Source organism: Mangifera indica, chromosome 15, assembly GCF_011075055.1.
Source record: "Mangifera indica cultivar Alphonso chromosome 15, CATAS_Mindica_2.1, whole genome shotgun sequence".
Lineage (NCBI taxonomy): Eukaryota > Viridiplantae > Streptophyta > Magnoliopsida > Sapindales > Anacardiaceae > Mangifera > Mangifera indica.
In genome coordinates, this window is record NC_058151.1 from 12,851,860 (window position 1) to 12,876,729 (window position 24,870).

Here is a 24,870-nt window from a genome sequence, read left to right on the forward strand (position 1 = left end):
TTATAATTAATCATGTAATTTATTTATATAATTTATTTTATTTATTGTAATTAAGTCCAAACCTTTCTTTTAATTTTCAATTATTGTAAATAATAATTTAAAAATTAAATCAAGATCATGTATTAGAATTGACTGTTCAATATCGGTTTCGAACCGAAACCATCGGTTCTGAACCGGGGCCATGAACCGGAACCGACGGTTCCGAACCGTGGATGAACCGTCCTGTTACGATTTCGGTTCAGGGTCCTTATATTTTTGAACCGTGAACCGGCGGTTCATGAACCGTGGCCAGGTCTATTCTTGGGAATTAAATGCCTAGAGTTTTTCTTTTTTTTTTTGCGTAAGTAACATAATAATTTAGTTTAATTATGTTAACGCTGGGTCAGCTGCCTCCGTAGCATAGTGGTAGTGCGTTCGCTTCGTAAGCGAAAGGTCGCGAGTTCGATCCTCGCCGGGGGCTCTTACCCCTTTTTTCTCAACCCCCACTATACATGTGAGAAATTAGGGCTGGGCCGCCATATCTGAATTCAAAGTCCGAGGCTCTGTTTTTTGACCCATCGCCCTTTATAATTTCTTACCTGTTCTTACTAAGACTTTTACATGAGATGTTTTATCTTTTCATTGAATAAAAGATGGTAATGTTATGTGTATATAATTTGAGTATATAAATAATCTAATATTGTATAATAAAATATTATTTTATTTTTAGTTAAAAAATATTTAATTACATGAAAATATATCATCTGTGTACTTAAATTCAGATGTGGGTTGCCACTTTTGAATTCAAAGTCCAAAGTTTTGTTTTCTAACCCATGACCCTTTAGAATTTCTTATCTATTCTTACTAAGACTTTTCTACATGAGATGCTTTATCTTTTCATCGAACAAAAAACAAAAATGTTATATATATATATATAAAATTTAGGTATATAAATAATATATTATTATACGATCGAGTATTACTTTATTTTTAATTCAAAATCATTTAATCACATGAGAATATATCATCTATGTACTTAGATTATGTATCAAAAATGTGTACACATAATTTTATTGTATAAAAAAACTATATTTATTTATTAATAAATCATACGCTAAGAAAAATAATTAGTTATACCCAATCATATGTATGTATTTATTTATTTCTTGTTTTGAGAAGCATTAATTATTTAATGTCAAACAATGCTTTGTGTACACACTTTTATTATACAATTTGAGTATACAGATGATATATCATTATGTGGTTGAGTGTTACTTTATGTTTAATTCAAAATAATCTAATAACATAATGACACATTATTTATATATCTAAATTATATACCAATAATGTGAATGCACAGTTCAATTGTTTAATGTCTTACTACTATTAGCATGGATATTACAACAAGATTGACTTAATTATAGGTTTGTATTTGGAGTTTCCATGAGAGGGAAACACAACACAGAGAATCTCTGGACCAGAAATTTATTGAAGCTTCAAATTGTGCAAGACAGACCAGCTGCTGCTGTGATTATATGTGTATAATTATAACACTGTGTTCCATATCGTTCTTATCTGATTATATATTTGATGCCTTTTTTATTCTCAATGAATAGTTGTACGAGGAACTAGCTATCAGTTTGTGAACATATTTATGCATATAAAATAGGATTTGAGGCATTTTTGACCATTAGGGGTGGATTCAAGCTGAGTTGAATCCGAATAAAGGTTAATATGAGCTCATTTGAATTAACATGAGTTTGCTAGAAAAACTACCAGAAAGTGTAGAGGATAAGAAAAAGAAGTCACCAGAGATAGATATAAAAAAGAAAAATAAATATCATCAAAGAAATCAATGAAGAGGAAATTGAAGAAGAAGAAAAGTCAGTGAAAAACTCAAATTTGACTTATTGAAGTCAAACATTGAGCCGAATTGGCTCGAATCCACCCCCTCACATAGCAATTCAACATCAACTACAATGCATGCACATATGCAATTAGAAGAATAATTATGAACATTCATCACAACTTATTACAATCCTTGAAATCATATTACTTAACAAATATAGTGACAAATGTTCAATATTTATCACAATAACCTATTTTATTTTGACAAAATATATTTTGTCAAAATTTTTTTAATCACAATAATCAAATTTCTTGTAGGGTTAAGCATGGAGTTTCTAAGTTTTAAAAACATGGGATACACTTACATAATACAACTAACTAACTATATCTAATTTTTAGTATCTAATTTGATACTTAGATGATATATCATTTTATGATCGAGTAATTTTAAATTAAAAAATATAGTAATATTTAATCATACGATGACATTAAATACTTATTGGTTTAAGTAATATGAATGCATTTTTTAGGGAATAGATGGTGATTGAGGCTTTATGATGTTGCAAGTCTAGGTTAAGCAATTAAGATTTACCCAGAACATGTCAGATTTTCACCTCCAGCGCAAGGTATACATACTCTTGCATGCCTACCTATTACAAGACTAGTTCATGAAAAAAGGGAAAAAAACAAAAAAAAGGCTTCAGAATTAATCTGTTCATCTCTACTTTCATGTTCCAAATTAATTGTTTGCATGAAACTGATCAAACTTATTCAAGAGAATCATCAATCATGCTTTAAGCTAAAAACTATGGGGCCTCAGATGAAAAGCATGTGGGAATATAAAGAACAAGACTTCCAAGTCTACATCTCTAATTTGCTTCTTTATCTTCTCTTATGTAGTTTTTCATTTCACTATGCATGCAAGGACCACAAGCTTGCAGTCTTCTCAATTTATGCTCTAACCCTAGTATATCTTGATCCCTTATCTTGTTGGTACCAGTGTAAAAGTTGACAGTGCATGCCTGTATATTCTTCATTGCATTCCCTAAGAAGCTCAAAGAATTAATCTACTAAATTACAGTTATCAGAATATGTTCTTTCTGAAAGGAAAATAAACATTTTTTCTCCTCCTTCTTCGGGGTTCTGAAACTATAACTCTTAAGGGTTCTTGGGAGAGTTAAATGGAGAAGTGGAACATACTAGCTATCTCACATGAGCTTGAATATATGCACCTAAAAACATAAAGCAAACTAATAATAATGATCATGGCATATACATGAACAAACACACTTCTACAAACATTGTAAAGGTGGACAAATCCTTAACCTCATCTTTCTTTCAGATGCTCCATATTTATAATATGAGACTGTCTGCATATAAATATTTATGATTTGTTCTGCAAAGTGGAATAAGTTAACTAAGAATAAACTGATTTGAAGAACAGTACCTGTGCCTTTCTTCTGAATCACATATTTTGAACCATGCTTGTTTCTTTAAAAGAGGGAGATTTATTGCCTTTTCCATCAATTCCTGTAATGCTTTCATGTTTCTTATTTAGAAGGAAACTCTTGGTCCTTTTCTGACTGGCTACCGCTGTTGCTGTGAGAAGGAAGAAGCATAGGAGTCATACTAAAATGGAAGGGTCTCATGGACTGGCTTATGGATTGTAAAGGTGGGGAAAGAGAATTTGAAGAGAGGTTGTGTGAACTACTGGAGCTCAACATTTGAAACTGGTTGATTTGTCGCGGATCAATCTGAACAGAAGCTGTAACATGTGAAGGGAAGAGTTGTTGCGGTGTTACCAAACTCTGAGAGCCGGATGATAGAGACAATGTGGATGGCAATGGCACAGCATTGAAGTTATGAGGCTCTTCTGTTTGGGATGTAAATCCGTGATGACTTCCTAATTGATGAGACAAAGGAAAATTTGCATATGAACCATAAGGCACAACAGTATTCAACAAGCCTGATAAGGAAGAATTGTGGGGTCTAGGTAAGAAGTTGATTGAAGAAACTTCTGCTGCTTGCCCTTCATTAGCACCTTGCTTCTCCTTTTGAGTTCCCTTTGTCCAATTTTCTTTCCCATTTATTGCTGCTTCCCGTGCAGTTTCTTTTGATTTAGCCCACCAAAGAGCGTTAGAACCCCAAATTGTATTTGATCTGGGCAATCCTTCATCTCCATCTTCCCGATTGACGCTGCTATTGATCCTAAACCCTTCTTGCTGATAGGTTAGACCCAAATTCCCTGGTTGCACTGGGAGGGGCGGCAGTTCATCAATTTCATGCTTCGCCTGGTTGAGCAACCAATCAACAACTTTGCTTGGTTGATTAAGTCCAAGTCTATCTTGAAGATCATACAACTGAATAGCAGTGGGCACAGAAAGCCTCACTCGCCTATCTCTCAATCCTCTTATGGTACAAACTTTGCTATGCCTGTCTTTACCTCCAAAAGCTCGCGAAACACGCACAATTCTTGGATCCTTCAACCTTAACCATGGAGATGAAGTAGTACTAGATGAAGCCTTAATCATCTTGCCATCTCTTGCATTTCCTTCCGGTTTTGTGGAAGAATCTGCTTGATCTTTGGAACTTGAAATCATTTTATGTCTCTCATTATTGATGCATATGTTGCTGAACTAGCAGATATAACATATACATCTCTACCTATGTTTTCGTACCGATTTTGCTTCAAGAGTTTCTCCCTGAAGTATCCTATGATTCATGAAAAGAAGACAAACCAAAAAAGAAAAAAAGAAGCAAACAATAGAATTAGCTCCTCTTTAGAATTTGGTATACATGTAATTCAAGTTTGAATTTTGATTTTAATTGCAGCTAGCGAATAAACTTATTAATGAAAGTTGAAGCACATGAGAAAGGAAGATGCCGCAATTCAACCGACCATGCTCCACACAGAAGAATTGAACAAAAAGCAAAGGCTCAAATGCTGCCACGAGTACCGTTTCACCATCGAGCAATAAATGTCGTAAATGAAATCTTATCATCTTCTTCATAACGCATATTGTTCAATCATTGTTTCAATGAAACCATTAGGCTAATCTTTCTTTGTTAAGGTCCCAACATGTGTGCTTAATTGGAGGTTTATACATGTTTTAGAAACTTAATTATCTCTCTTTATGCGCTAAACTCTGTAATTTATACGGGGGACCATGAATGCTGCCATTTTGTAAAGTGGCATGGCATGCTTTATCGACAACTACAAAAGGGTTTGCAGCTGAAACTTTCACATGGGGTTGATGAATGCACGCCTAGTACAAAGATATTTTCATGTGATCAATATACAAAAGCATTCGTTAAATAATATATGATTGTGTATTCAAATGATATGTCATTATATGATTGAATAATTTTAAATCAAAATAAAATAACACATAATCACATGAAAATATATTATTTAAATATCTAATTAGATATTCAAAATTATATGTATATAATACTTCTTTTTGTTAAACGTGTAACACATACAAAATGCCACAAATTAAGACTAATGAGACAACGTGAAGAATTTGACTTAAAAGAGTTTGGAATAAAACATCCTGCCAAACACATTAAATAATGGAAGTGGCGTAACTATCTAGATATCAATTGTGATATGATATAGAAGGGTGTCTAAATACAAACCATATAGAGGAGAAGCTAAACTGATCCATCAGCAGCTAAATGATCTTCACATGGAGGAGAAGATTTGAAAGGCAGTACAATAAAGAAATTATCAATTTGGGATAAGTTCCCTTCATGCGGTTGAAAAATTGTGGCCTAGACTCCAAGAGCACTGTCATGTTGACGTGTCTTTAATAGCAACAGAAAACACTGAGAAGTTGCCTTATAGTTGAGGGACCAAAACACGTAATTTTCTTTAAAACATCCACCCAGTTTTACTATTAAAAGAGGACCACACAGCTTTTCCTTCAGAGAGATATGCATGGAGCAAGTTGTAGTGTTGAAGGTAAAGGATGACAACTGCAATGGAATATTTATTGGTTCTTTTGTAACATTTGGAAAGTGAATAGAGACGTATGAGAGTTTAATTCTTCATATAATATATATTTTTTTGAAAGGGTCTAGAAAATCCAACATGGATTTCACTTCTTTCAATCATAGGGATCTTACTCATGTGGATCCCAGTTTCAAAACCCTACAAAGCTTACCTCTGAAATTTGGTTTTATGACATAGCTATCTTATTAAAGAAGCACATAATCCAACCACTAATGGTAGGATAACAAGTAGAATGAAGCTAAAAATAGTTGATCTTAAGTCTATGATGGTGGAAATTAATTGATTTCAGCCAAATTGAGTAAAATTTGAAAATGAGTTCTTTGTTTTATTTTAATTTAGAATTTATAAACTTTTTCTTTTAACAAAGAAACTTTACTTGAGTCATATCTTTACTTTAGAAATGAATCGATAACATCAAATAGATAAACTATATTAGATAAATCAAGAATTTAATTTTAGGTAGATTTTAAACGTATTTTGTCATACTTGCACATCCTTCTTCTTTACTACTCAAACTTTCAGATCGAGGCAGAATTTATGAGCTTTACTTTGCCAGATCAAAACAATGCAATATTCCTTACCCTTGAAACCAACAAAAGTAAATGGTATTCTCATCGATCCATTTTGTATAATTAAATATAATTTCTATATTGAAAATTAGCTCGCCCGATCTCCTGTAGTAACAAGAGCACAAAGAAAGATTTTATTTTTGGATGTTTTGGGGTACCAAAATCCAAGCTATCAGAAAATGATATATGCCTAAAATATAATATAGAAAATACAACATACAGCCAACTGATGAGAGGATACACGACACATATAACAAAATAGAAAATGATTTTTCAAAGACTGGTTAATATTCGAAAGGATAATTGGGCTATCTGCAGAAGAAAAAATATTATTTCTCTCCGTATATTTTTTTCTCAGAGAATTTCTTGCTTTTTCTCTGCAGAAGCATACAAAGTCATCATATTAATTTCTTGAAATCATTTTCATCTTGAGAAAAGGTAAATTAACACTAGAAAGCCTAACTGTAGTTAGCAGTGTACGTAGCACAAGTTGTTTCTGAAAGGAAGAGGGATTATTAATCATAAAAGTATACTGGAAGCTGGCCTTCTTGTGTTTTAACTTTTAACTGATGCTTCTTCAAAAGCTTCTTAGTCCCTACTTATGTCACAGAGAGAGAGAGAGAGAGAGAGAGAGAGAGAGAGAGAGAGAGAGAGAGAGAGAGAGAAGCACCGTCCTGGTTGTTTTGCTGGGAGAAAGAGATGGGAGAGAAGCTTTTAGGGTTTTGCAGACTCTCTTTTTCTTCTTTCTAAAGTCTAAATTAACAAATAGTAGCAGTGATGGTGGGCATCTCAAGAGTGAGCAGTAGAAAAGTTTCACACACCATTCAGATCGCTGATCCAAAGCAAGGACTCCATTATTGCCAACTAAATGGTCCCCAGATTCCAGACACAAGTCTTCTTCATTCATCTAAAGTTATGAAATGTGTTTTATCATCGATATTGAAACAAAAGCATTCAAATGTTGATTATAATAAGGAAATTGAAACAAAAAAAGCATTAAAATGTTTTGCATATCTCTGTAAGAGATCGGTCCAACCCTTCGAACTGAATCATCTAATCTAGTTTCAGCCTGAAATTCACGACTCCATTGCCCATGACAGACTTGTGCAGTTCAAGATAATATTGACCAAAGGGTGAGACTTGTGCCATATCAACAGAGCTTGAAGCCACAGTCCTATTAATTGCTCTTACTTTCAAGGTCTTGATATGCTGAAAACAGAAGGAAAATTGATTACTAAGAACTAATAAATGGAGTGGAATGTTCCCAATTCTTCATCGAATTAAATATATTTATATTCAAATTGACATAGGCTTACTATCACTGGTCTTCCCCATGATTGGATCGAGAAAAAAAATGAATTTACAAAAGCTTCTAACAAATTTCAAAATGAAGGAGTTTCAAAATTAAGTTTAACTTAAATAATGTAAAAGTTATATAATTTGGTTCATAATACTCCGAGCTATAGTAATACAGGCCGATCTTTACAAATTTACTGCATGCCTAACGAGAAAACACTGTTTCTTACTACAAATGCTATATTGTGGAACCAATTTTCACTGTTTCAATTTGAAACCTTTGCTTGAGTTATCTTCTCTCTGAGTCTCCCGAGGTATTGGAAGAGTTCACAGATAAGAAATTATTTAAAAGTTCATAGCAGAGAAAGCTACTCAATATTCGTGAAGGAAGATGTAAAGGAAAAGACAGAGAGTACAACAAAACTAGCTGTATTTATGTTTATTGGTTGATGTATATATGAATATGGTTTGATTCTTTCATGGCAGAGAGGATATGCAGCTTTCCTATCTCTTCCATCTTTCCATTATTCACTGTAAAACATTAATTAATTGGTTTAATTAGCTCTGATCCTGACTTGCTAGATTTTTTACCATTTCATGTTTCTAGGGTTCTTTCTATCCTTTTTCAAAGGCTAATAAAAGACACAACAGCAATAACAGAAGCAATATCAATCCGTAGAAGTAAAGAGAAATCAATAAAATTAATATTAAAAATAAAGCTGTGCCTCTCATAACGTATCAGACAAAAAGAAATTAAAGATCATAACTCTATCATTATAATAAGTAAACGAAAATCAACATGAGAAATGGGTTTCCTCTCTTCTACTCATCAATCATCACCAGCATAGAAGAGAGCTCCTTCTTCTGTCTCCCTCTGCCATAAATTAGAGATAATGACGATGACAATGACTATAATAAGGATGATAGCGATGGTAAGCTGCAAAATTTTAGCCTGTTCATTGATACTACATGCAATTAGAGATAATAATTTTGATCTGAATTAGGATCTCCAATCTTTTTCGACTCTAACGGAGAGAGGATTCCTTAAAAGAAATAGAGACGGGGACAAAAAATATCCCCACAATTAGGGATAAGCCAGAGATAATGATACATGTGTACCCTCCCCACTCTCATTCCCGTCCCTATCCTCATCCATTTATACTAATATATTTATTTAAAATACTAACATATCTTTATAATTTTAGATTATTTATGTTTTTAAATTTATTTATATTTTTGTTGTGTATATTAATGTGATTAATATATAATATTTGTGATATTTGAAATAGTGGATTGATTTTAATTTTAGTCAATTTTATTATTTAATATATTTATGTTGTGTTTAGAGGATACAAAGAGAAGATTTTTCTTCGTGAAGACGGAGATAGGGACAAAGAAAAGATAAGGAGAGGGTTTTTCTTTGCAAGAAGGGAACGAGGAATATTTGTCATTCCCATAACGGAGATGAAGATTGATATCCCTTGCGGGAACAGAGATGAGGATTGAGATCCCTTCCTTGCCCTTCCCCGTTGCCTTTCCTATATGCAATTAATTTTGTCAAGAATTACCACAAAAAAATTTGTTTCAGGAATCCCAATATTAGAGACTGTTCTAACTTCTAACCTTCTTCATGCAATAAACTGAGAACTTCAAAATAATTAAGAGCCATATGCATGGAAACTAGATATAAAATATTGTATATATGATTAAAAGCAACCCATCGTTCTTCTCTTTCCTTTTGGGAAAAAATTAAAGCATGCCATGATTTCTCGTATATATAATTGCACAGAGAATAAAGTAAATCACATGCATTTTCTTGCTACTTTTCTGTAAGATCAAGTCGTTCTCTGAGCTGAGAATACAGTAAACTAACACAGGAAGGGGCAGACATAAGAAAGTGCATTTGCACGCTTTAGTGCCTAAACTGTGCGGAATTTGGAAAAGTTGTTGAGTTTTTTCGATGGGTTGAATTTATTTATCAATGTAACTCACTGCTCGATTAATTTCATATGCCTTTTATTTTTACTGTTCCAATTCATCCTGGATTGTTAATTGCGCACTGTACTTTATCAAGTGATCAACAATTATTGATTGCCAAGTTCAATTGGCAGGTCTATAAACAAAAAAGGAAAATAAAATGTGATGTTATATAAGCTATTGAAATAATTTACATTGTTCTTGCTTAGGAGAATATTGAATCCCCAATGTCACCAGCTTTGGGATATGCCCTCTGACCTTCGCATAATCTTTTATTTATAAGATTAGAAGTAATATCACTATTTTATATGTTACATTTAAATTTAATTTCAAATTTAAATTATTTTTCATTTCATATAGAAGTGAGATAATAACAGGATAAGTTATTGATTGCCTATAAACACAGAATAAGAGAGTATTGCAATCCGTTATGTTGCTGCCTTTAGGGGGGGAACTTTTACCTGCAGGCCAGGTTGATTTAAGTGTAAGAGATATGTTTGATTGTTGTCTTTGTAGCTTGTCCTTTCAGAGTGGCTTATTGCCATTTGGATGTGGTTACACGAGTATTGCTAAAAGAAACTTTTATTGTATGAGAAATGTTATATATATGTATTTTTGATATATAATTTAGACATACATATGATGTGTTATTATATGATTGAGTGTTATCATATTTTTAATTTAAAATTATTTAATTATATGATAACACATCATTTGTGTATTTAACTAACGTATTAAAAATATGTATATATAACTTTATTTTTATAGTGTACTGAGTTAATTTGAATCTGATTCTATGTATAACAATGTTTATGCCCATCTATTTTATAAATATTCAGATGGTCTCACTATTAATTCATTCTTAAAAGTAAGGTGGGCTTAGGTGGTAGTTAAGTCTTATGCTCAGGGAGGAGTTAGTAGGAGATCATGCAAGTTGGTTCTTGAGTTAGTATGTACGTTAAATTTTATAGATTTTACATATGTGACTCTTGAAGCCATGCTTGACCAAGCATACTAAGAACTCAGGTAAATAATTCACATGGCCCCTGTGGAAGCAAAGGTACTGGAAGAAAATGATACGATGTTCATAGTGCCTCGCAATGCAAAAGATTACTACAATTGGAAAAAAAAAAACAAAATAAGGACTTCTAATATATGATAAAAGAGAAATACAGGATGAAACTAAAACCCTGATTGTAATGGTAGAAGTCGGCAATGTGTTTTACTTTCCTTCAAAAAGATCCATTATGATCAGCTGTGTCTTGTGGCAAGTTCCTATGCCTTGATCCATTCAATGAAATTGTTGAAACACTTGTTCGATTGACCTCCTTCTTTAACAGTTTCTATGGCAGTTTCCTTGAGTGCCAAAGCTCTTGCTTTAAATTTTCCATCACCAGTTACTTGATCTATCTTACTTTTAATTTCTTCTCGTGTTATGATACCACTTTCGTCTCTTTTAAACCTCAATCCCACCTTCCAAATATCACAAACGTAGCTCTCATTAATGAACTGGTCACAAAAGTATGGCCAGCACAAGAAAGGAAGCCCATTGCTTACTCCTTCCATGGTGGAATTCCAACCACAATGGCTCATGAAACAGGCAAGGGAAGGTTGACTTAGAACCTTCTGTTGAGGTGCCCAACCAACCATTTTTCCACGATTGGCTACCCTTTTTGTAAAGCCTTCTGGGTAGGTTTCATTTGCATCGTCAGTAATGTCTGGCCTCACAACCCATAAGAATGGCTTGTTTGCAAGTTCAAGCCCCAACGCTAGCTCTTGGAATTGGATCTTGTCTAAAACGGTGAAGCTGCCAAATGCAACATAAATGACTGAGTTAGGCTGCTGCTGATCAAGCCATTTCAGGCAAGCTAAGTCTTCTTTCCAGAAGTATCCTGTTGAATTCCCTTGTCTGTTGCTTGCCAAAAGAGGTCCAATTGGAAGCATATTTGGAACCAAGTTGAATGCTACAGGTTCAAAATCATAGGTTGAGTTGCCGATTACGGTATCTGCTACTTTCATAGCTTCTGTGTTCTTGCATATGTAGTCAAAAATTGTCTTTTGGGCTAGGTCGCCTCTAACATTGTACCAAATAAAATTTGTGCTGTCGATTTCAGGTATATCGTGTGCCATTTGAATAATTTGTTCCTTGATTGGTGTTCCTAGAAACAATTTGTACACAATAATTAAAGACATGGATCACAAATGAAACAAACACTTGAGTTAGGGGTGCATGTTAGGATTTCTTAATTTTAGGGATTAGAATCCTACTTTAATTTACCGTAATTATAGCATGAGTATTATATTTTCTATTGTTATTTACCAAGTAATACAAATCCTAGTTGACAAAGTATTAGAAACTACATATGTGCAATACCTTTTGACTATTTTTCTCAAGCAATAGAACATAATTCTAAACCTTGGGCCGATTTGGAGGTAATCTCCTCGAAGTGATCGCACCTCTATCTTGCTTCTTAGGGGTTTTATCATTTGGTATCAGAACCACCATCACATCTTTTAGTTGTAATTGTGTGACGCATGTGGTGACAGTGATATTACAGTGTTTGCCTAGGCGAGCAAGGAACTAGTACAGAACTAGCTTGCATGAGTGCCAGAGCTATAAAGTATGGTGTTATATTAGAATTTCAAGTGTAAGGTGTGAGACTTGGATTCTACATTAAAAAGTATGAACTTTTGATATAAGGTTTATATAGTTTTGGCCTTTGGGCACTTCAATCCTAATAACTAGCTTTTGAGGTATATAAATCTTGTGAGAATTACATCTAAAAAACTATCAAGATTAGAGAGTTTAAAACTATATAAACCCTATATTGGAAACTCATACTTTTTAAGGTGAGATCCAGTACTTATACTTTTTAATATGAAATCCAAATCTCATATTATGCACTTGAGATCTTAACAGTTGGTTTGAATCGATCTCACTCCAAGTAAATACTAGCTTGAGTTTGGTTTAAAACTAACATGGTTAGCTCTAGATGAGTTCAACTCAGGTGATCAACAATGAGTTTGTCGAATAAACTTTTGGAAAGTTATTCCAAAAGAAGAAGATCGGTCATTGGAGAAGAAAAAGATGGGCCGTCGGAGATAAATAAGAAGAATAATCATTGAAGAATATAAAAAGTCACCAAACAAGATAAATCTATCAACAGTTTTTGATGACTTCATCTAGTCGAGCTAGATTGACTCAATTTTGAGCTGAGGCTACCCTTGCTCAAACTCAGATTATGCAATTTAAATATGAACCAGCTCAAATTATACCTAACCCTTAATTTAGCAGTATAAGGAAACATTTCATCATACGCTTGACTCAACAAACAGTAATATTAATTATAATGATATAAAAGAATAGAACAATACTATACATACTTATTTTGAGTATATATGAGTATACACTTATTTGTATTATCATGTGATTGAAAGTTACTTTATTTTTAATTCAAAATTATTCAATCATATGAACATACATATAAAATGTATACTTATTTATATATTCAAAGTAGGTGCGTATAACTTTATTAAAAAGAAGAATCTTGCTGAGGGAGAGACAAAAGAGTCCAAATGAGTGAGAGTGTGTTACCATCAGTGTCCATGATTCCATCCTCAATCAACTTCGGAATACTGTAAAAAGAGGCAAGAGTAGCGGCTGATGCAGGCCAAAAGGCAGCCCACTTAATTTTCATCTTCTCCGCAACTTCGAGAGCAAATCCAATAAACCCATCAGCAATCACACAAACAAGCTTTTCTTCTTCTATTCTGTTTATATCTTCTATGAGCTCTTCCAGCTTACCAGACATCACCTTAGGCATCACTATGCATAACTTCCCTAAATCATTTCTATCATCACCAGGTTCCATTCCACAGGAACCGACACCAGATGGATTCCATTCCCTAAAAATTTTCCTGTAAAGCGTTGATGACCCGGTTGTGAGTCTGTTCTGTGTTGACAAATGTAACTCTGAAGCCACGGTTAACTAAGCATAGTGAAAGCTCCAGCAAAGGAATTACATGGCCTTGTGCTGGACAAGGAATTGCCAGAATATGTGGAGGACTCATTTTAGTTTTCTGTTTTGTATGTTCCTGTGAACAAACTTTGTCTTTTTTTATAGGCCAAAGGACTTTTTCCTACCCAAAATATCCTATAATATTAAGATTTCACCTTCTAACTATGAAAATCTCAAATACCCACCTATAGGAGATTAAGTCTGTTAGTTTCAAAAGTAAAATCGTTATTTTATCTATAATATTAAAAATAAATTAAAATTTAATCTTTCCACCCCCTCCCCCCCAACCAAGATTCTAAAAACTAAAAGTTTGCCCTTTAGACCAAGTTTTAAAAGATGACATTTCTCCTTAGGATTTAGTTTTCAATCCCCGGCGTTAAATTTGATGTCATCTCCCCAACAAAGCTCCCCCGACTTATCACCATGCTTTGAAGGTTTCTCTCCCCTCCTCTGGAACGTTAATTGATGCAAATCTGGTATAGAAAGACAAAGAACTTCATCTTCCCAGATGAAGACGAGGTCTTCATCTTCGTCTGGAAAGATAAAGAGCTTTGTCTCTTTCTAGACCAGAGTTATGTCGGTTGATATTTTAGATGAGGGGAGAGAGATCGTTAGAGCATGGTGATGCGTCAAGGAAGCTTTGTCACCGGTGATGACGCCTATTGGATGCCGAGGATTGAAAACTAAACCCTAGGGTGGGGAAATGCTATTTTTTAAAACTTGACATATGGGGGAAATGATTAGTTTTTAGGGTTTAAAGGGGAAAAAGAGATGAAAGATGTGATGGAGGTTAAAGTTTTGTTAATTTTAACTAGTTATAAATGGATAAATGAGATTTTTAAAATTATGGGATAAAAACTTGTCATTAAAGGATATTTTGGGTGGAAAATAGTCCTTTGGCCTTTTTTATAATGATAGGTGAGGTGTTCCAATGACTTTTTTGTTTTTGTTTAAAGTAATGTATATATAGATAACAAACAATAGAATGTACAAGTGAGGTTTGGGGAACAAGCTAAACTCACCATATGTAACGGCAAGATAGCAGCAGCAAGCAGGAACTAACACTTTGGTCCCTGGTTCAAGTCCAAGAAGATTAATACACCGAAGGTTTAGATGAAATGACAAATTACAATTTCCCAGGACTCAATTTTCCACGGCCTCCAGTTCAGTATTTGCTTGTCTCTTGGACTTCATAAACTAAACTAAACACTATTATTAGAGATAGAGATGCCGATTTGCGGGGCATGCAGTCACCTGGAACATCTCCATCAATCTGGAGGTGATTCCTAATCCCTATAGTTTAATATGATCGTCAATTAAATCTCCTTACATTTTATATATAAAATTATCTTTATTGTGACAATCCAAGCAGAAACCAACAAGAAATAACAACTAAATACTGTTAAAGAGGGATTAAAAGGGAGAAGTCTCCAATGATGTTCAGCTACTATAAACTTTCAAGGGTAGATTATAAATTTATAATATCTTGTGTTGATATTGACACGAAGGTTTGAATCTTGGTTCACAATTAATGCTTCTTGTCACGATTAATGCTTCTAGTTAAGAGTCACAATTAATTCTGCCGGCATGAAGAGGATGTGTGAAGAGAATTCTGTTTGTCTTTGATCCGATATTTCAATATGTGGCTACAGACTGTTTTGCATTATGATTAGGTTTAGATATTTTTTATAAATAAAAAATCTTGAATCGTCATGCGGAGTGATATCCCTCTGCAAATTTTATATCGGTAAAATAAAATAGAGATATTGACTTTATCTATGTTTTTTATATTGATTATAAATGTTAAAGATTAAAATAATTAAATAATATATGAGTTTTTTAAGTTGTTAAACTATATTTTTAATTATAAAATTTAAAAATAAAATTATAATAACCTGTATGTTTAAACTGAATAATATCCTGATAATAGTAATATTATATAGATATACTTTTGAGTATATAAATGATGTTTGAATATATGATGATGTGTCATCATATAATTGAGTGATATTTTATTTTTATTTAAAAATAATCTAATTAGATAATGATATATTATCACATTAAATGTGTAACACATAACATTGATTGTTGAATAAAATATAATATATTAGTAATTACAGATCAAATATATAATCTATTTTCAAATTCACAAAATGTAGAAGACAACAAAAACTAAATACTTAATTGTATATTCAAAATAGGCCAAAACACTTATTTCCAGCCAAAGTTTATTCTTTCCCAGTTTTCACCTTTTATTTTGCAAAATCTCGTACATCCAACCATGAGCGATTAAATTTGTCAGTTTTAAAGATAAAATCATCATTTAACTAATAATAAAAAACTAAAATTTTATATTATTTTCTCCCCTAAACCCTAAAATGATATTATTTTATGTAAAATAACATTATCTTGTATTTTATAAAACGACGTTATTTTATTATTTATCAAAGAAAAAATTAAAAATATGATAATGTAAAATGCAAATGTTTAATAAGTGTTTAATCTAACAAGTATATAAAATACGCGTTTTATATGTTTTAAGTTTAAAAACACGACTTAACATGTTTAAAAAAGCAAAATATAGAAAATGTATATAATACATGTATAATACACAAATTTACTAATCAGGGCAATGACTAATAGCGTTACGGGTCAAAATGTTAATGAGTTTTGAATTGGTTGAATTTATGTAGATTGAGGCATTTGGGGATTTGTAAATATTTTCACGACAACATGACATTTTCTTAAACATTTGTATCATAAGACACTAAAGTAATAGCTAGAGATGAGGTGTGACCTTTCACCATTGTTTTGAAACTTGGATTGGCTGATTTGGTCGGGACTCGGTGTCATGCCAATCCTGGTAGAGTTTTAGTAGTAAAGTCATTTAATTGTTTTAAACTAGGTGAACCATGTCGCGGTTCATCTACGAGTCCAATCCCCGATCCAATGGATCAATATGGCATTTGAAAACCTTTTTAGAATTGTTGGGACATGTTTGAATTAAATAATTACATAGATAAAAGTTTGCTCCATCTTTTATTTAAAAAATTCATCAGTCTGATAACTAAATCAACTAATCAAATTAGGTTTCACTTAAACTACTTTTAGGTTTGGTCAATACCTACTCTGTGTTTCAAAAGATTGTCTTTAACCTTAGTTAATAAATTCAAGTTTTATTAGTGTGTTATACACGTTTGTCATATTTTATTATTTTAAACAGATTTGATAAAACATATAAAACACATATTTATATGTTTGCTTTATTAAACTTGTATTAAATGTCCATAATATACGTTGTCATATTTTTTAATTTTTCTTTGAAAAAAGATAAAACAACATTGTTTTATAAGATATAAAATGATGTTGTTTTACATAAAGTATATGAAATTCAACCCAAATAGTGACAAGTTGCGATCATTTTCTTTCAAAATGGAAAATCCCTTACAATCTCTTTTTTTCTCTCACAATCAACTCATCATTTTACCATTCAATTTATTGATACTTGAAAATAATAGTTCACATCACTACCCAATCAAGGTAAGAAACTTCTTACCTTATCAAAGTTATATCATAATAGTTTGGCATGGTAGATTGTAGTAAAGAAAATTTGAACTTATTAGATTGATAGTGTTATAATAAATCTTTTTTTTAATCTCTATTATTTGATACTAAAGCCCAATCTTAATTCATATATGGAAAATTATAGGCCTAAATAATCAAAGTTTTATAGCATAATCACTAAGACTTGAACTTCTTTTCAGTTAGAGCAAATGATGTTGGACAAAAAAAAGATTTTAGAGATATAATGTAATTTCTTTAGAAAATTTTTATTTAGTGTTTATGTTTTTTTCATTAAATTATATTTACTTATGAAGTGTGTTTTACTTATTTAAATTTTTGAGCATGATATCTACATGATTTAAATTTGACTTGGCTGTAAATGGTAAATGGGAGACATAAATCATATATTATTGTTAAATCTCTTCTATGTAAAGTAAGAAAATTAACTATTATGATTTATTAATTAACTATGTTATGTGTTTGAGAGACTATAATTGAATATTAACTATGTATTATGTTTATGAGTATTTAGACTATAATTTGAATATCTAGTGATCACAATTGATAAGACAACGTGAAGAATTTGACTTAAAAGAGTTTGGAATGAAACATTCTGCCAAACACATTAAATAATGGAAGGATGTGATATGATATAGAAGGATGTCTAAATACAAACCATATAAAGGAGAAGCTAAACTGATCCATCAGCAGCTAAATGATCTTCCCATGGAGGAGAAGATTTGAAAGGCAGTACAATAAAGAAATTATCAATTTGGGATAAGTTCCCTTCATGCGGTTGAAAAATTGTGGCCTAGACTCCAAGAGCACTGTCATGTTGATGTGTGTTTGATAGCAACAGAAAACACTGAGAAGTTGTCAAAGATATATCTTTATCATTTGTTAAATATATAAATTAAAAAATACAATAACATATAATACAAACATTTAATAGGGGGTTAATACAACAAACATATAATATATGTATTTTATACGTTTTAGATTTTAAATTAGTACTATACAATAAACGTGTATAATACACTAATAAAAAGGGAATTTACTAATTAGGGTTATGAGTTTAAGTGGTAAGACTGTACCCGGTATATATATGAGCTGATTGCCCATGACGGCAGTACTGAAAACAACTCAATTTATTTAATTTTAATATTATTTTTCCACTTAAATGGTTAATTATTTATTTAAGAATGATTTATACCAGCTTCTGCATGGTAAATCGATCAGTTATGATCACAGAAAATAATTCGTTTAGGCTGCCTAAATTACAATCTAAACTGTAACTTCTTTTTCATCTCTTCAACTTGCAAAATCCAGATTTTAGTTTGGAGGCTTAAATTCTCAACAATCTGGTGGGGTGGTGGTTGGCTGGCTAGATGGCTGAGGGCTGGTGGCTGTGAAGTGCGTTTGGTCCTTCAGGTAGACTGTTAATGGGATTGAAATATAGACAAAGTAATGATATACATTAAATCATATAGATTTTACAAATGTGACTCTTGTAGCCATGCTTGACCAAGCATACTAAGAACTCAAGTAAATAAATCACATGGCCCTGTGGAGGCAATGGCACAGCAAGAAAATGAGGAGGGCTTATTTTTTTCTGTTCAGTTTGTTGCAGTGATGCAGCCAGCTCTAGCTGTAGTTATTATAGTTTTATTTTCCTTAAAAATGATTCATTATGATCACTTTTCTTGTGGCAAGTTCCTATGCCTTGATCCATTCAATGAAATTGTTGAAACATTTGTTCGATTGACCTCCTTCTTTAACAGTTTCTATGGCACTTTCCTTGAGTGCCGAAGCTCTTGCTTTAAAATTTTCATCACCAACCACTTGATAAATCTTACTTTTAATTTCTTCTCGTGTTATGATACCATTTTCATCTCTTTTAAACCTCAATCCCACCTTCCAAATATCACAAATGTAGCTCTCATTAATGAACTGGTCAGCAAAGTATGGCCAGCACAAGAAAGGAAGCCCATTGCTTAAACCTTCCATGGTGGAATTCCAACCACAATGGCTAAAGAAGCAGGCAATGGAAGGGTGACTCAGAACCTTCTGTTGCGGTGCCCAACCCACCATTTTCCCTTGGTTAGCTACCCTTTCTTGAAACCCTTCTGGGAAGGCTTCATTGGCGTCATCAGTAATGTCTGGCCTCACAACCCATAAGAACGGCTTGTTTGCGAGTTCAAGCCCCAACGCCAGCTCTTGGAATTGGATCTTGTCTAAAACGGTGAAGCTGCCAAATGCAACATAAATGACTGAGCTAGGCTGCTGTTGATCAAGCCAATTCAAGCAAGCCAAGTCTTCTTGCCAGAAGTATCCTGTTGAATTCCCTTGTCGGCTACTCGCCAAAAGAGGTCCTATTGGAAGCATATTTGGAACCAAGCTGAATGCTTCAGGTTCAAAATCATAGGTTGAATTGCCGATAAGGGTATCTGCTACTTTCACAGCTTCTGTGTTCTTGCATATGAAGTCAAAAAGTGTTTTCTGGGCTAAGCCGCCCCCGACATTGTACCAAATAAAGTTTGTGCTGTCGATTTCAGGTATATTGTGTGCAAGTTGAATCATTTGTTTCTTGACTGGTGTTCCTAGAAGCAATCAAACATATCAGTTAGGGGTGTGGATGTTATGATTTCTTAATTTTAGAGATTTGAATCCTAATTAGATTTATTCAAGTGATCAAATCTCTTCCTTCTTAGTTCTCTTTTCAATTTTCCCAATTTTTGCCCAAAGGCTAGCAAAGGAGTTATTGGACAATCATCTCACTACACCTCAAAAGTTATTGAGATTAGAAAACTCAAAACTATATAAACTCTACATTAGATATACATACTTTTCAAAGTAGGATATATAACACATACTTCTCAATGTGGGTTCAAATACTACATAATGCACTTAGGATGCAAACAATAGATTTGAATTGATCCTAGTCCAAACAAGGACTAGTTTAGGCTTGATTTAAATCTAAAATGGTCAGCTCTAAATGAGTTTGACCTACTTGATCAATGATGAGTTTGTCGAATAAACTTTTGAAAAATTGTGGGAGAAGAAGAAGGGTCATTAGTGATAAAAAAGGAAAAATAAATCATTAAAGAATATCAAAAGTTGTTTAACAAGATAAATCTATTAACATTTTTTTTGATAATTCGATCAGGTTGAACTAGCTTAACTTAATCTTGAGCCAGAGCTATCCCTGCTTAGATCCGTATTATTCAGTTAGAACTAAACCGGCTTAGATTGCGCCCAACCCTTATTTGGACGGTAAGAGAAAACATTTCATCACAGGTTTAGGCTCAACAAACACTAACATATAGTAATAGTAATAGTAATGATACGAAAGAATAATCTTTCTGAAAGAGATAGACAAAATAATCCAAACGAGTGAGAGTGTGTTACCATCAGTGTCCATGATTCCATCCTCAATCAACTTCGGAATACTGTAAAAGGAGGCAAGAGCAGCGGCTGATGCGGGCCAAAAGGCAGCCTTCTTAATTTTCATCTTCTCCGCAACTTCGAGAGCAAATCCAGTACTCCCATCAGCAATCACGCAAACAAGCTTTTCTTCTTCTATTCTGTTTATATCTTCTATGAGCTCTTCCAGCTTACCAGGCATCACCTGAGGCATTACTGCACATAACTTCCCTAAATCATTTCTATCATCATCAGGTTCCATTCCATCAGGAACCGACACCAGATGGATTCCATCCCCCGAAGAATTTTCCTGTAAAGCGTTGATGACCCGGTTGTGAGTATGATCTGTGTTGACGAATGTGACACTGAAGCCATGATTAACTAAGCATAGGGAAAGCTCCAGCAAGGGAATTACATGGCCTTGTGCCGGAAAAGGAATCGCCAGAATATGTGGAGGACTCATTTTAGTTTTCTGTTTTGTATGTTCCTGTGAACAAACTTTGTCTTTTTTTATAGGCCAAAGGACTTATGCCTACCAAAATATCCTCTACTATTAAGATTTCACCTTTTAACTATGAAAATTTTAAACACCCACCTATGAGAGGTTAAGTTTATTAGTTTTAAAGGTAAAATCGTTATATTATCTACAATATTAAAAATAAATTAAAATTTAATCTCTCCCCCACCCCCCCCCCCCCCCAACCAAGATTCTAAAAACTAAAAGTTTACCCTCTAGGCTAAATTTTAAAAAATGATATTTTCCCTTAGAATTTAGTTTTCAATCCCCTACGTCAAATTTGATGCCATCTCCCACAACAAAGCTTCCTCGACTTATCACCATGCTTCAACGGTCTCTCTCTCCTCCTTTGGAACGTCAATTGATGTAAATCTGGTCTAGAAAGACAAAGAGTTTCATTTTCCCAAATGAAGACGAGGTCTTCATCTTCGTCTGGAAAGATAAAGAGTTTTTTCTCTTTCTAGACCATATTTGTGTCGGTTGACATTCCAAAGGAGGGGAGAGAGATCGTCGGAGCATGGTGATACGTCAGGGAAGCTTTGTCACTGGTGATGGCGCCGATTGGATGCTGATGATTGAAAACTAAACCCTAGGGTGGGGGAATGCTATTTTTTAAAACTTGATATATGGGAAAAATGATTAGTTTTTAGGGTTTAGAAGGGGAAAAGAGATAAAAGATGTGATGGAGGTTAAAATTTTGTTAATTTTAACTATTTATAAATGGATAAATGAAAATTTTAAAATTATGGGATAAAAACTTGTGATTAAAAGATATTCTGCGTGGAACATAGTCCTTTGGCCTTTTTTATAATGATAGGTGAGGTGTTCCCATGGCTTTTTTGTTTTTTTTTTTAAAGTAATGTATATATTAGATAACAAACAATAATGTACAAGTGAGGCTTCGGGGAACAAGCTAAACTCACCCTATGTAACGGCAGAATAGCAGTAGCAAGCAAGAACTAACACTTTGGGCCCGGGTTCAAGTCCAAGAAGATTAATGCACCGAAGGTTTAGATGAAATGACAAATTACAATTTCCCAGGACTCATTTTTCCATGGCCTCCAGTTCAGTATTTGCTTGTCTCTTGGACTTCATAAACTTAACTAAACAGTATTATTAGAGATAGAGATGCCGATTTGCAGGGCATGCAGTCGCCTGGAACATCTCCATCAGTCTGGAGGTGATTCCTAATCCCTATAGTTTAATATGATCGTCAATTAAATCTTCTCACATTTTATATATAGAATTTGTTGCAGATGGTGGATTTTTCCACCCCATATTGTTGACTTTGCCTAAAAGGCAATGGGAATGTATTAATGGCTTTAGAAACTTAGCTTGGAAGAAACTATTTTTACTGGTTGGAGGGGCGGCAATTCTCCTATAAATACCCCCCCTTCTCTTCATGTAACATATATACAATTCTTTCTTTCTTTCTGCTTCTTCTTGTTTTTTTATTCCTTCTGCCGTGCTTTGGCTTAATAATTTTATTTGGCAAGTTAATTACTTTATTATTTTTATAACACGTTATCAGCACGATCAGCTCAGGTATATTATATCTTTATATTATGTCGTTATGCTGCTTAAATATTATAAATACGGATATCCCAGTTGTGATGTCTCAGTTGAATTTTAATTTATGTTATATTTCTGCTTAATTTTTCTTTACAATTATACAATATTTGCAACCTGAAGTTTGTAAAATTATAAATCTAGACCTGAAGTCCTGCATATTATTTGTAACATGAAGTTTACAAAATTATGAATTTAGACCTGAAGTCTAAAATATCATAAATCTGGACCCGAAGTTCTGAATCCTATTTGTAACTTGAAGTTTACAAAATTATGAATCTGGACCTACAGTCCTGAATATCATGAATCTGGATCTGAAATCTTGAATATCATTCGTAACCCGAAGTTTATGAAATTATAAATTTGTGACCTGAAGTCATAAATATTATTTGTAACCTGAAGCTTACAAAACCAAAAATCTGGACCAGAAGTCCTGATATTATTTAAATATTTATTTTTATTGTATTCCATTTATTTGAATATTTATTTATTCGCATATTTATTTATTTGAATCTTTATTTTTATCCAATTTACAACTTGAAGTTTGTAAAATCGTGAGAAAATCATATGTATGGGCCCGAAGTCCCGAATTTTACAATTTACAACTTGAAGTTTGTAAAATCAAGAGAATACATATATATGGGCCAGAAGTCCCAAGTTTCATCAAAGTCTTTATTTTAGAATAATAATATCACCTTTGCAACCTGAAGTTTGCATAAAGTGTGAAAAATATGGACTTGAAGTTCAAAACATAATCAGAATACGTATTATAATATTCTGAATACTAATTACAAAACCAGAAGTTTTATAGATATGGGATAATATATGGACCTGAAGCTTCCAAAATTAATTCCAATATTTCTCTTACAAGATCAACTATTTTGTATATATGAGATAATATTTGAACCTGAAGTTTCAAATATTAACTCATATATATTGTCTACAAAACCAGAAGTTTTGTAAATATGATAATAATTGAACCCGAAGTTCTTAAAATTAGATGGGTAATATTAAATGGGCTTTTTGCATGAGTCTCCACCTAGAATTTGTAATTCTTGAAAAACTAACTAAATAAAATATCCCAAAAGGACAAATACAAGACTATTATCTTTTGGCATCATATCCCTGAAGGATTGCAAGTCGAAATATGAATACAATGACTCTATATTTAGCATAAATTTGTAATATTCAGAATCTTTTCCTGAATGTGGAAGATAAAATATTTCCCACATTTTATTTTTGCTCCTGTAGTAACAATATCAGAAAAGAAATTCTGAATTAATATTTTTTCGTTATACATCGTTCCCTGAAGTGAATGCAACTACCAAAAATAGTTATTATGAGTATGAAATGCCCAAAAATTTTATAATTAAATCCATCATATATATTTATTTTGGAATCATGCATATTATTTTATATTTTATTGTTATGTTCTCTTCCTTTCAATATTTTGTGTACGTTATAACTAACGTAATTTAAATGAAAGGAAATAGACTCCAAAATTGAAGCGTTGACTTCAAAAGCTGATGTGGGAGACATGTGTTTGGTGGACAGTGCAACAACGCACACAATTCTCAAGGAAAAGAAATTTTTCTTATCTTTAGCATTAATTGAAGCTAAAGTAACTACCATATCAAGATCAATTGATTTGATAGAAGGCTCCGAAAGAGCCACAAATATGTTAAACAATGAGACCAAATTAAGCATCAATGATGCATTATATTCAAGTAGATCAAGAAGAAATCTACTAAGTTTTAAAGATATAAGAAAAAATGGTTATCATCTTGAAACTATGAGTGAAAATGGTGCAGAATTCATCTGTATAACTAGTAATGTCTCCGAAAGAAGGCTTATACTAGAAAAGTTGTTTGCTTTATCATCTGGATTGTATTATACACTCATAAAGGCAATTGAAACCTATGCAGTATCGAACCAGAAGTTCGTTGATCCAAAAGCATTTATACTTTGGCATGATCGTTTAGGCCACCCAGGATCTGCAATGATGCGTAGGATTATTGAAAATTCACATGGACATACATTACATAATCATAAAATTTTATTGTCCAGTGAACAATTCTGCACCGCCTGTTCTCA

At 32.8% G+C, this 24,870-nt stretch overlaps 2 protein-coding genes, 1 non-coding gene and 1 pseudogene across 5 annotated transcripts; 1 reads left to right on the forward strand and 3 right to left on the reverse strand.

Moving 5' to 3' along the window:
- The first annotated feature begins 388 nt into the window (after positions 1 to 388).
- TRNAT-CGU lies at positions 389 to 460 on the forward strand. The gene has a single exon. It is a non-coding gene; the product is annotated as a tRNA-Thr (tRNA).
- An 872-nt stretch (positions 461 to 1,332) lies between these two features.
- LOC123197368 (transcription factor TCP13-like) lies at positions 1,333 to 4,806 on the reverse strand. Of its 3 annotated transcripts, none has more exons than XM_044611633.1 (2): positions 3,275 to 4,806; positions 1,333 to 2,488 (listed from the first exon to the last, which is right to left on the reverse strand). In XM_044611633.1, the coding sequence occupies exon 1, from the start codon at positions 4,425 to 4,427 to the stop codon at positions 3,378 to 3,380; it is 1,050 nt and encodes a 349-aa protein (XP_044467568.1). In that variant the 5' UTR covers positions 4,428 to 4,806; the 3' UTR covers positions 1,333 to 2,488; positions 3,275 to 3,377. The 3 variants fall into 3 exon arrangements, with proteins under 3 accessions (XP_044467568.1, XP_044467567.1, XP_044467566.1); XM_044611632.1 differs by lacking the exon at positions 1,333 to 2,488 and adding an exon at positions 2,527 to 2,872; XM_044611631.1 differs by lacking the exon at positions 1,333 to 2,488 and adding an exon at positions 2,876 to 3,059.
- Positions 4,807 to 10,715: 5,909 nt separating this feature from the next.
- LOC123197698 lies at positions 10,716 to 13,771 on the reverse strand (annotated as a pseudogene).
- A 4,931-nt stretch (positions 13,772 to 18,702) lies between these two features.
- Positions 18,703 to 21,172, reverse strand: LOC123198276 (UDP-glycosyltransferase 83A1-like). The gene is made up of 2 exons (XM_044612951.1): positions 20,676 to 21,172; positions 18,703 to 19,867 (listed from the first exon to the last, which is right to left on the reverse strand). Exons 1-2 carry the CDS (start codon positions 21,151 to 21,153, stop codon positions 18,984 to 18,986), a joined length of 1,362 nt encoding a protein of 453 aa, XP_044468886.1. The 5' UTR covers positions 21,154 to 21,172; the 3' UTR covers positions 18,703 to 18,983.
- Positions 21,173 to 24,870: the final 3,698 nt, after the last annotated feature.